The sequence below is a fragment of the Trifolium pratense genome, linkage group LG4 (assembly GCF_020283565.1).
Source record: "Trifolium pratense cultivar HEN17-A07 linkage group LG4, ARS_RC_1.1, whole genome shotgun sequence".
Classification (NCBI taxonomy): domain Eukaryota; kingdom Viridiplantae; phylum Streptophyta; class Magnoliopsida; order Fabales; family Fabaceae; genus Trifolium; species Trifolium pratense.
This window is the reverse complement of record NC_060062.1, coordinates 50,271,053-50,283,959: the sequence shown is the minus strand read 5'-3', so window position 1 is coordinate 50,283,959 and position 12,907 is coordinate 50,271,053. Positions and strand designations below refer to the sequence as shown.

The following is a 12,907-nucleotide window of genomic DNA, read 5'->3' as shown; positions in this document are numbered from 1 at the left end:
GGTAAGACATATAAATTGAAATAAATAGGCTCACTATAAATTTTCATAACAAAGGAACCATAAATCCATACAACTAAATAGTAAATATCATGGAGTTACATTCCCATGCATGTCACATGGTACACCATTTATACATGGTAAAATATAGTACTATTTTGATCACATCTAATTATGCAATAATAACACTCTTAGTTAAGAAGAAAAATACATTATTAAATAGAAATTTAGAATGAGACTAAAAGTGTTATTAGAAGAAGTCCTTAATTTTGTTATCAAGTACAAGTGAACTAAGCACATAATAAGTCTTCTCTGTAGGATGATAACTATCCCAAAAAACATAATCTGAACGATTTGAGCATGTGTTCATCAAAGGATTGCACAAAATCCCAACTTCTATATCTCCTGTACCACAACATCCTTTATCTATCTCATTAAAACCTAATTAACCACCAAATTCCAAAAACAATTAGTCAATTACAAATATGAGAAATGTTTCAAAATTTTGAGATACAATTAAAATAATTTAAGACATGCAAAATTGTTCATGATATCATTATATATTGATCATCAAATAAATACAAAAAAAGTTAGGTGTTGAGGGCTTTTTCATGATAATTTGTATGTCACATGTGAAATGCATGAAGGAACTATTGAGAGTAAACATATTTACACCAAGATTTATATGAACATGCAAATGAATTTTATGACTCTATGGATTGTGACTTTGAGGGCACATAATATTGGCATCAAATAGGTGATTATGAGAACTAGATAATGGTAAAGAATGTATGTAACTAATTAGTATTTGAGATTAATTACTATTGGTAATATGCATGAATATTTTATCATTGTGTCGTGTCACAATGTTAATTCCTAAAATACCCTTACAAATATCTACATGGTAAAATATGATTGAATGTCGGTGTAAAATTTTGTCCTGAATGTCGGTGTATGATAATTAAATCTTAGTATTTACCATATTTAGAAGGATTTTGAATGATGTCCACAAATGGATTGTAAGAATCTAGATATACAAATCTAGCATCTGAATGCTCTTTCCCAAGTGCCTTCATTTTGAAGAAGAGCTTAGAATTGAAGAGTTGTGCTGCTTGGTTGGAAGAATTTAAACATTCTCTATGTTTGCCTCCATTAATTGTTCTTTGTGAAGGCACACACCCTATAGCTGGTATACTGAATACTCCAATCCTTCTACCTCCTAGTCCATATAGTTCCTGCATCCCAATCTTACTAATTTTTTTACTCAAAGACACTAAAAAATAATATATAAATAGAGTATGTAAAAATAAAAATTAAAACTCAAAAGTCCATTCCAAATCAAATTGTTCTTGTTTGGTATGTGGTTTAACAACATGTTGAAAACAGAGAAGTTCAAATAGTAAATTTATGTTTGATATTCTTACTTCTTAGTATATAATATTTTCTATACTTCGAATGTATCAGTACCCTTTTGAAGCATCGACATAGACACATACATCATATAAGATATCGACATTTTGACACCGGTAAAAATTTAAAAAATGAATTAATTGAATGTAATCATATGTGTCAGACGTCAACACATGTTGAAAACCGACATGCCTTTTATCAGAAATATCGGTGCCAAAGATAAATCTCCTCATTGAAGAAATCGATGTTTACCTAATTGAAGAAATTGATATTTACCTATATATGAATAGAGCATGTTAGCTGTAAATAGAAAAACCATCACAAGATTTCAGTTATTTGTCTAAGACTACCACACTCCTTTACCTAAATTTGAGTTTAGTATAATAAGGGGTAACATTAACATGTCCTATAATTGAAAATTGAACAATTATCCCTTAATGTTACATTTATGAATTATAAAGTCAGATAATTTCAAAATGCACAGAGACAGTTGAGTGTCCTTTGCTACTTTTTGTTTTTTACATAATTATAAAATTAAGAGTTACATATATATATTTATAAAAGTACAGATCTTTTAACCTTAGTCCTCCTAATTTTGTTACCATTTTCATTCTTACTTTTATAAAAAAAAGTGTGCTCTTAAAAACACCAATTTTTTTACGCTGGACTTATTAGGGAGGATCAAAGTTCAATTCCCATTCCCCGCAACTGCTGAAATCACTTGATGTCAAAACCGTCCTCTGAACCAGATTAGACGGTCCAGTAGGCCGGATAGTGGTGGTGGGAAAGGAAAAAAAAACACCAATTTTTTTTTAAAAGATAGGGACAAAAAATATATAATTTTTTTATATAAAATCAAAATATAGATATTTTATACAACTAAAAAGATATATAATCTACAATTAATATTGTATATACCTGCAAGAATTTTGAGGCTTCAGAAAGTAGGAAATCTGTGTATGATGGAATATCATACTGAATACGTCTAAATGGAGTTTGAGCATAAGTATTAGCAATGTCATCACTTCCTATGCACACTATGTATATGCTCTTTGATACTATTTTTTCTCTTTTCTTTTCTCCAACTGCTTCCTCTACCTTCTTCTTGTACTCCTTGAACATGTCTAATTGATCTGATAATGACTTCACAAACTTATCACACAACACACATCAAATTCAAGTTAGCATTAATTAAGATATTCTAAAAAATATATATTATTCATAGAAAGTATTTAATAGCTTAGTTTCTTTTTTTTTTTATTTTTTTTTTGTTGATAGCTTAGTTTCTTTTTAGTTGTCAATTGTCATCTTATTTATATGTCTTCCAGTTTTTATTTCTCCTGTAATTTTTTATTATATTTTATATATTATATTATTGTGAGAATATGGTAGATGATATTCTCTTAACTTATCTAAAAACAATTCTTATATTTTATATGATTATATGTCTTGTCGTAAGATATTTTTTTTGAAGAATCGCCTTTTGCAAGATAATTTAAATTATTTATTATCTCGTTCAACTTATTTTTTTCGGTAATAGATGGTTCATGATTGATATAATTAATGTTGTATTGAGCTTTGAAAAAGCGGAATAAATAAAACTAAAATTTCTTTACAAAATCGACAATTAAAAAGGAACATATGGTGTATATATGGTTGTCGAAATAATTATTAACTACCATTATTTGCGAGGTTAGAGGATCATATCCAGCACCACCTGATGCAAAGCTTACACCGGTAAGAAGATCTTGAAGTTGTATATTAGGATCAAGATAAGCAGGTAAAACTTTCTTGACTCCAAATTTTTCAGCTGAAAAAATGAGCCAAAATTTTTTTATAAGAAATTGAACAATGAAAATTGTAACAAGTTTATTATGTTCACTTATCTATAATTTTACTAAAATACATTAGAGAATGAAATTTTGTACCAATTATGTCTGATGGGACTAAACCATTGCTGAACCTGCCAGTTGGAATTCCTCCATCAAAATCTCTACCATATGGTGGAAAATTACATTTGACAATAGTGTTGATATAGTTGTTATTTCCTGGATCAACTATAGAGTCACCAAATACAAAAACTGCTGGAACTGTTTCATTGTTTGGTAGACTCTTAGAAGAAACATGTTGCAAGATTATGGCTATGAAATAACAGAAATAAATTATTTGAAGCCTTAGAGAAAAAAGCATTTGAAAGAGTGATTTCATGTTAATTTCTATGACTAAGGTTTCTCAACTTATGTTTTTGAAAGAAGTTAATGACATTTTCAACTTTTGGTGTACCCAATTTATAGGAAACCTTTTGGGAGGGGGGTGTAATAGTATTTTTAATTTGATACCTTCTAAATAACACATGTGTATCATGTTGTAACCAAAAACATAACATAAAATAGCACATTTGTATTTCATTCCCAACATTTTTTTTTTTATCAATTATAAGTTTTGGTAAATATTTTAGGGATATTCTATCCACATTTGAAAATGAATTCTTTAAGCAAGATCTCAAGGAAAGACTAAGTTAAAGGTGGTCAGTTATATTTTTCGGTAAATATTAGTTATCGACAAAGTCGATGAATAATTCGCACAATTAACATGGTTAAAAAAAATTAGGGATACTCTATCTATTTCTTGCAAGTTATAATAGCATCAAAATAATGTGCCGTTTGTGATGATAAAATAAAATAAAACAAATCAAGATATGCAAGTTACATGATGATGAGTGGCTTAGTCATTAGATTTTCATGCACCAACCATTATTACGTGATTGAACCTTCTAATGGTCTACTTGAATTATTCATTCCAAAAAAAAAAAAAAAAAAAAAAACTACTTGAATTATATTAAGAAAATGCAAAGAAACAAAGATTTCATATAAACATTCAATTAACAAAGATTACATATAAACATTCAATTAGTAATTACTCCTAATATGCTAGATAATTAAAATGAGTTGATCTCAAATATAGTGAATGATGTTTTCTTTTTAGTTAAAATACGAATGGATGAAATTAAGGAAAATACAGCTTGTCTTCCGAGAAGTCACTTGGTTGAGAATTCATCTCTTCAGTCTTGAAGTATTCGGTTTGAGACCCGACACCGAAAAAGAAGTTAATGAAAATACAAAATGGTTTTGACATTCTTCTTTTTCCTCAATTTTTTTTCTTTTTTGTAGAAAAAGAGGGCTCATTTATTTCTTAAATAAAAAAGGAAAATTCCATTACTATGATTTTGGATGAATAAATGTGACAATTTTTTTTTAAAAAAAAAGTTATGATATAATCGAACTTTTACCCACTCAAAATTTTAGTAATAGAAGTAACAATTTTATTTAAGAGCCAACAACTAAACAGTGTGTGGAGAAGTGAAGCATTCAAGATTCGAACTTCGACCCCTCCAATAATTTCTTAAATATCTAACAACTAAGTTTCGGGAATAATCACATCAAGAAACTATTGGACCCTAAATATATCTACATTTCTACATGTATTCATGCATTGATGCTGTCTTATAATTAGATAGCTACTCCCTTTAACTTTGTATAAACAAAAAACAATTCATTGTTAGGCAGTAATTTTTTTTTATAAATAAGGCCAGAGAAAATATGAATAGTCCCACATTAAATGAGGAAAGACTAAAAAAATGAATTTACAAATGGATCGAGGCAAATCTAATGAATTTTGTAAGAGTTGAGTTAGATTAAATATAATTTCTACAATATGATATTATTATGGTCTAGATATGTTGGTTTATCAGCTATCAAGTCACCACTATCGAATCACTCGGATTAAGATGTTCAGTCGTGTACATAAGAGAGTTGTATTAAAATTCTCCATAACCTAAAAACAAATTATAAATTGAACAATGAAGCTTATTATGCAATGGTTAATTTAGATTGAGACCTATGTTTGCCTAGGTACGGGTACGGTATCCGGTACCGGTACTGGTACGCGGTACGATATTTTTAGAAAATTTAAGGTACGAGTACGTTAGTATAAAATATTAGAAAAACTATTTTTAAGTGAATTATTATCATCATGATTTGAAGATTTAATTTTTTTTGTCTATCGTCTGAACTATTTTCATAAAAAATGAGAGATAATTGAAATATAATAAAAAATTATAATATTTTAAGAAATTTTTCAACAGCCAATATGTTTTTTCCGTATTCATCATTATAAATCAACCAAATAAAAATGGGTACGGAATCGGTGCGTACCATACGAGTATCATGAAATATCTGGTACTGATACGTACCCGGTACGGGTACTTCACCATTTTAGGAGTATCCATGCTACATAGACTCAGACTAAAATTCTAACAGGGGAGTTCATCCACTTATTTGCACATTAAAGAATGTCGTGCGTTAGATGCTTCCAAATAAATGCCTCTAGTCTCAAGTTCTAAAAACCACGCCCTATTAATTCCCTCTACAAGCACCACTACCTCTAACAAACTCATCTTCTAAAGACCTTATTGTTATCATAGTTTTTCACATATACCATCCCTGCATGCCCATACCAATAAACAGACTTTTGGTTCTTTTACGGCAACTAATAACATGGTTGCTTAATTGCATGTTGAAATTCACCTCTCAAACTAAGTAGAACACTAGGATGTGTCAACAGTAGGATTGTTCATGGTTTAGTTTAGTCAACCATAAGAGCAGCTTAGAAGAATCGAACTAATTCGTTAGGGTGATTTTTAGAGTGGAGAGTTGTCTCATACATTAAAATGTTTCAAAATTCAATGGAAGCCGATTTGTCAAAAACATAACGAAGTTAGTATTTCAAAAGTCAAATTTCAATTTGTGTTCATTTTTTATTGGTTTCGCCAAATCAACGCTGAGTATCGGTCCAAAGGACGAGAAAGAAACTATATGCTTACGTACATAAAGTTGACGACATCGATTGTCCTCAAAATTTTTAATGATTTTTAAGTATCTATTTTCCACCGTAGTGATTTGCGGTAAGGATATATATAGAAGAGAATTTGCAATTAACACTTGCTCTTAATCTTGTGGCCGTGGGTTCGAGCCCACGGTGGCTGAAATATTTTTTAAAATAGAAGATAATTTGCAAAGTTTCCATTATGGATATATGTATATACTATATGCATAAGGGAAATTTGATCTTGAGTCAATAACAGCAAGTTAATTAATTTAAAATAATTAGAAGACTTGCAATAATCAGTACACTTGACTTGGGACAATAAAAATATTTTTATTTTGCACATATAAAAATATTGACATTATTTTTGTGTTACAAAATTATCATATACTCTATAAATAGTTTTCTTTTTCTAAGGAGTCTAGTGAATAGAAATTCAATTTTAAATTAAATAAGTAGGATGTTCGGATTTTGATCCCTGATCCTGCATATATAATACATATCAACTAAGTTAAACTAATTTAAAATCATATATTAATTTGTTTTACCAACAAGAGTGGTGGAGATTGAAAGGCGTTGATGTTTTGTTTAGTCTTTTTTGGGTATTTTAGTTTGTGTGAATATTGTGGTATATTATTGCAATATATCTATATCTATACATATACACATAGAAGATTAGAAGTTAAAATTATCAAGACTCAATTGTTATACTATTTTAATTTGCAAAGTATATCGTTTATATACGATGAATTGGAGCATTACAATCAATTTTCAATTTCAAACATAGAAAATGAATATCGATCAAAGTTTATAAAAGTTTTGATTAAACACCAAAAAAAAATTCATCATAAAAAAGTATAAATTGTTTTTGTGGCACTATAGTTTATTCTTATCGAATGTAAGTATAAATTGTTTTTACAACTTCCTACCTTCGTTGGCGATGATTAATTTATGTCGGAGAACTTGTGGTGCACATAAGATAGGTTCTTCCCTCCCAATCGAAATCTTTCCATACGCATAAGTTAAGAATCGAACCTCTAATCACATACTTAAGAGGACCAAAACACTTATCACTTAAACAAATTCATCGTTAATAATTTGAACATTATTTTGATGTAAAGTAAACTAATAAGACAAGTTATTTTTCATTTTTCTTTTTTTAATTAAACTTTGATATCAGAGAGCTCGAAAAATAACTTGTCTTATTAAACTCAAATTTTTAACTCAATTCTTTCTACGATGAATTAACAACTCAAATTTTCAATTGTTTTACTTACCAGAATTTTTATTTTTTATATAGAATCCTTTCTTATTTAAAAATGAAAAGATTAACACAAAAAAAAAAAAGAAGACTATTTTACGAAGAAAACAATTTTGTAAGTAGAGTTAACTAAAAAAGAAAGTATATGCAACTAAAATCATTTTTGTGACCATAATTGAGTCATGATCCGAATATTTTGAGTTGAAACCGAGCTTCATTGCGATTAATGCGTAATAATTGTAGTAAAATTTCCCCATAAAAACACAGTACAAAAAAAATGAATAATTATTACTCGAATTTAATGTTTTTTTTTAATATATATAAAGAAAGAAAGAAAGAAGAAAAAGCAAAAAAAGAATCAATAATAGTAAGAACACATAAGGCAGTAATTTGTTGGCAGAGTTAACGAACGCTTCAACGGCAAAATTTCCGGGGTTCCTCTCTTTCATCTTCATGCGTGTTCATCAATTCTCATTTTCTCACGCTTAATTTTCATCTCCTCCAAAAGGGTTAGGGTTTCTCATTTTTTGTTTTTTACATTTTCAATTATTATTACATTACATTTTTTTTAAAATCAATTTTCTTTAATTTCATGGAACTTTCTGGATTTTGGTTTTTGCATCGTACAGATGCGTAATTGAAGCGAGAAATTGGAGGAGGATAAGAAGTTTTGAGTGTTCGTGTTTGTGTGTGTGTGGGTGAGAGTGATTTTTGTGTTACTAAGGTGAAAGATCTGGCTAGGGTTTTCGTTTTTGTTTTGAGATTGATTGAGGTGAAATCAAGAAGATGAGCGCTTCTAGGTTCATCAAGTGTGTTACTGTTGGGGATGGAGCTGTTGGTAAAACTTGTTTGCTTATTTCATACACCAGCAATACCTTCCCCACTGTGAGTTTTTTTTCCTTTTTTTTTTAATGATTAATTTGTGTATATCCTCTTTTGTTATCAATTTTTTGTTTTTCCCTTTTGAAATTGACATTTCACTAATTTGGATTTGATTTTGGGTGTTAATCATATTTGAGTGGTGTTATGACTTATGATTGTTGAATTTTACCTATGAGAAATTTAGTCGTAAATGTTGGCATATGATTAGTGATGTTTGAGGAAATTTGAGTTGGTTTGCATTTTCTGTTCTTATAATGAAAATGAGATTTTGAGATGTACCAATTATATGGGAGGATTTTCCTTTTGCTTTAAAAATATCATTGTGTGATTCTTTTTGTAATCACAGATATGAATAAATCAATGTTTGATGTGCCTTGTTTTGATACATCTGCATGTTTGTATTGTAATCTACTTTTTTTTTTTTTCCTTTTTATTCGTTAATATTCTTTTGTTTGGTAAAATTGTTCAATTCTTTTTGTAAAGTTAAATTTTTTCAATTGTTTTAGGAACTTTTCAAGGGTATGAGAGTTATATGAAATGAATAATTGGGTATTAATTCAAATGTTAGAAAGGAAATAATTAGATTCTGGTACTGTGTTTATCCTGCTAGATGTCATTAGATTCTAGGATTGTGCTCCCATGACATGCTATCATGTATGTGTTGTGTGCTTGTTGAAAAAGATAGGTGATTGTTATTTTTGCATCTCTTCACTTTGTTTGGAAACAGGATTATGTGCCAACTGTCTTCGACAATTTCAGTGCAAATGTGGTTGTGAATGGAGCCACTGTGAATCTGGGTTTGTGGGACACTGCAGGTATTGTTATATAGTTACATTTTTTTTTATCTGTCCTTTTTGCAAGTATACAATGTAGTGAGTGCTTTCTGGATTTTTTATTGTATTATCTTGTGAAACAGGGCAAGAGGATTATAACAGATTACGACCTTTGAGTTATCGTGGTGCCGATGTTTTCATACTGGCTTTCTCCCTCATTAGCAAGGCCAGTTATGAAAATGTTTCCAAAAAGGTACTTATCCCATGGTGTTTCAGAACTTGTGTCGCATGAATTTGAAATGCACTTTTGCATATTCCCTTTAATATGAATGTGAGGTTTCTTTATAAACTTGAATGAATCGTATACTGTTTATAACTTTATATTAATTAAAAATTGATGCAAGGGTTAAAGGAGTTGATGGTCCTGGGTTCAAACCCGGACAAAAGGAGAAAAATATTAATCTAACAACTAATTACTAACATTGGCCATTTAAAAATAAATAAATTATATGTGCTTTATATGAATGAGGTTTCTTTGTAAACTGGGATGAATGGTATACTGTTTTTATTAATAAAAAATTGATGATAAATTTCACCTGCTATTTCATTTCCAGTGGATTCCAGAGTTGAAGCATTATGCACCTGGTGTTCCCATTATTCTTGTTGGCACAAAGCTTGGTAAGTTTATTTCTGCCTAATGTAACATACTAAAATCTGATATTGCAATATCATGGATTAGTCAGTTGCTTCCTTCTAGCGTATTAATTTATTATATTAATCACTGTTTGTGCTGTGAAATCATATGATCTTTATTGTATGGAGTCCATGTTCCATTAATGTTGCTTTCAGAGATCCTTGCAAATTATGCATTGTTATGAGGTAGTTGATGACTTGATTCATATTTCTTTTTAAGTTGATATTATATATGATGAACAGTCATACTAAAGAGGAACTTATTTCTTCCTGTGAATGGATGATGCATAATTGATTGGTTCATCTTGTGCTTTGTTTTCTTCTCTTCGAAGCTTTCATTTCAATTTATTATTCCACTGCTTGCTACAACAGTTATGGTCATGATTATTGTTGGATATTACTCTTCTTTCTTGTCTCTATTCCAAGATGTTTTGTATGGGTAGGGATTTTACATAAGTTTACATTTTCTGTCTTATATCATCTAATTGATACATTTTACACGCTCATCCTCATTGAAGTTTTAGATGTTGAACATGAACAATATGCTTACTATTTGATGAATTAGGCTTTCTTTTGTTTTCTTCTTTTGCCTGTCATATGAACACACCAGATCAAAGGCATTTGGAAGTCTAGTACATTGATAGAGGTCTCAACTATTATTAAGCTTGATTATGTGCTTTCGTTTAGAAAGTAGGAAGTGTTTGTCAAATTCTAAAGTACAATTTGAAAGATGTTAATTTAAAATTTTGTTTTGGAGTTTGGACTACCGGCTACTGCATTGTTCTTGTTCTCACTGGATATGTGTTTCTATTTGACATTAACTAAAGCCCATCCACTCTTAATCTTGTGCAAGTTTTAATGCCTTGCACTCCGAATTGTAATTCACAGTTGTTCAGTTTTTTATTGCTGCAGTGTGTGTGTATAAGTAGATGGGTTGGTCCTATATCTAGATATCTATCTATAGCATGCGAAGAAGTTGCACAGCATTTTTTGTTCTATTTGGGGGATGAATAATTGTGTTAACAGTCTTCATGACCATATTCTATTACAAGTTTTTTGTTGTCAAATAAAAATTAGTCCTTTACCATCTTGTTGTTTGGAATGAGACAGATCTTCGGGATGATAAGCAGTTCTTCGTCGACCATCCTGGTGCTGTTCCCATTACCACTGCTCAGGTAAATATTGTGCTTCTGGTGTTTCTTTAATTGCATTATACTTCTTGTGCATGTTTGCAATCTATTTTAGCTATTTAATTAAATCAAATCTAAATTTTGCATATCTTCTTGAAGGGAGAAGAGCTTAGGAAGCTGATCAATGCTCCTGCTTATATTGAATGCAGTTCAAAATCACAGGAGGTACATAATTGAATCTAGTTTTTTCTTCCTGTACATGACGGTTAATTCAATTAGTAGTTTTAAATTCGTTTATGGTCTTTACTGCAGAACGTGAAAGGAGTCTTTGATTCAGCTATAAAAGTTGTCCTTCAACCACCAAAGCAAAAGAAAAAAAAGAGTAAAGCGCAAAAGGCCTGTTCGATATTGTGATTTTCTAGGTCGGTCTTAAAATTTGACAACCATTTCCCCGACATGTATTTCTCTCCTCTTCTTCCTTTTTTTCATTCCAATGCTGTTGAAGAAGTTGGAGTCTATGTGGGTGTTCGTTCGTCTAACATACTCTAGATCTCCTTGAAGTATAAGGTGGTTGATGCTTTTCTTTCTTGGAATTATTGTGAATTCTAATTGTCAAATTTGCATTTCATGGTTCCCACCTTTTTCTTAAGTTACGTTTTATGTATTAATAGACTGGAATATCCCAGTTAGGACGACTACCTTGTTTGCTTGAAGATATATATATAATATCTAAGTTGTTTTGTATTTCGTTATAATGATTGTTCTGTGCAATGATTTCTAGTTTCCCTTAGTTGTCATTTGGTTGTTCAATAGTCAGTGTGAGCTGTTTCATTCTTTCCTAGAATCTAATTTTTTGTTGGTTGGTAACACTTTAAAGTTAGGCTCGAAAACAAACTTGTTTAAAGGTGAGCCGAACACCACCTCCAGCATACTATTATTTCTTGACAAATATTTTATTTGATAATACTAATTTACTGGGCAAGGGTAACTTTTTAATTAATATAAGGCAATTATGTTATGGTGTCAAATTAGAACTTCATATTATACTTTGTTGAAGTTGCTTATTCATGCAATGTACATACTATAGTTCACTATCAAGAGATATACATAATGTTAGTTTAGGTTTATTAGTTATCAGTTACTTTTTTCTTTGACAGAGTTATCAGTTACTGTTACAATTAGTATTTACATGCTTTTTTTTTGTCTTAGATGAAGTGATAATCCACTAAAATTAAACTTATAAATAATTGTGAGATCCCGGGTTCGAACCCGTGTCACGACGTCCGGCCTAACAATTTCGGCAATTTTGCCAGTTAAGCTATGACTTATGGGACATATTTACATGCTTTTTTTATTACATATATGTGATGTGTTTATGTAAGTCATGTTTTAAACATAAGATTTACGAAGGGTCTCAATGAGTGATATGCACATGTTGGATCCCAAGTTATAATGATGGAAATATTACCCGCTGTAAACAGATATTTTTCTGTCATACAACAAGAAATGTAGCTTATAATTAACCTATTTTAGGAGACCTTCTTTTGCCTATGCTTTTTTTCTTCTTAAAAAGAAAAAATAAAAGCAGCAGATGAGTAAAAATGAGAAATTTGAGAAAAAATGTCGTCCGCTACTTAAGTAGCGGATGTTTGAGAAAATAGTAAGGTGGCAAAAGAAACTCCCTTTTAGGAGTTGTTGGTAAGGTGATGGCTCTTGAACAGTGATTTGACTGTGTTTAGATGACAAAATAAATGGTGTGGGTGTGGCTGCCTCAATAGAGACTGTGGCAGATACAATGAAGGTGGTGCATAAATGCATAACAAACCCCACCATGATACATCTTACTGTAAACATGCATTTTCACCTAGTTATCAATC

The 12,907-nt window shown here is 30.2% G+C and overlaps 2 protein-coding genes across 2 annotated transcripts; one reads left to right on the top strand and one right to left on the bottom strand.

The window, feature by feature from the left end:
- LOC123882377 (GDSL esterase/lipase EXL3-like) lies at positions 1 to 3,670 on the bottom strand. The gene is made up of 5 exons (XM_045931230.1): positions 3,336 to 3,670; positions 3,087 to 3,217; positions 2,326 to 2,559; positions 977 to 1,232; positions 1 to 438 (listed from the first exon to the last, which is right to left on the bottom strand). The coding sequence occupies exons 1-5, from the start codon at positions 3,613 to 3,615 to the stop codon at positions 248 to 250; spliced, it is 1,092 nt and encodes a 363-aa protein (XP_045787186.1). The 5' UTR covers positions 3,616 to 3,670; the 3' UTR covers positions 1 to 247.
- A 4,224-nt stretch (positions 3,671 to 7,894) lies between these two features.
- LOC123882376 (rac-like GTP-binding protein RHO1) lies at positions 7,895 to 11,785 on the top strand. Its single transcript, XM_045931229.1, has 8 exons — positions 7,895 to 8,061; positions 8,182 to 8,437; positions 9,162 to 9,249; positions 9,351 to 9,460; positions 9,822 to 9,885; positions 11,011 to 11,075; positions 11,190 to 11,255; positions 11,343 to 11,785. The coding sequence occupies exons 2-8, from the start codon at positions 8,339 to 8,341 to the stop codon at positions 11,442 to 11,444; spliced, it is 594 nt and encodes a 197-aa protein (XP_045787185.1). The 5' UTR covers positions 7,895 to 8,061; positions 8,182 to 8,338; the 3' UTR covers positions 11,445 to 11,785.
- Positions 11,786 to 12,907: the final 1,122 nt, after the last annotated feature.

What these genes read in the sequence shown, in the direction of transcription:
- LOC123882377 (XM_045931230.1), bottom strand. Translation starts at nt 3,615, where the DNA reads ATGAAATCACTCTTTCAAATGCTTTTTTCTCTAAGGCTTCAAATAATT. An exon ending in AAGCCTCAAAATTCTTGCAG is followed by an intron (nt 1,233 to 2,325) that starts GTATATACAATA and finishes ATTGGGATGCAG; the next exon opens with GAACTATATGGACTAGGAGG. An exon ending in TCAAAATCCTTCTAAATATG is followed by an intron (nt 439 to 976) that starts GTAAATACTAAG and finishes GTGGTTAATTAG; the next exon opens with GTTTTAATGAGATAGATAAA.
- LOC123882376 (XM_045931229.1), top strand. Translation starts at nt 8,339, where the DNA reads ATGAGCGCTTCTAGGTTCATCAAGTGTGTTACTGTTGGGGATGGAGCT. An exon ending in CCAGCAATACCTTCCCCACT is followed by an intron (nt 8,438 to 9,161) that starts GTGAGTTTTTTT and finishes GTTTGGAAACAG; the next exon opens with GATTATGTGCCAACTGTCTT. An exon ending in TCTTGTTGGCACAAAGCTTG is followed by an intron (nt 9,886 to 11,010) that starts GTAAGTTTATTT and finishes GGAATGAGACAG; the next exon opens with ATCTTCGGGATGATAAGCAG.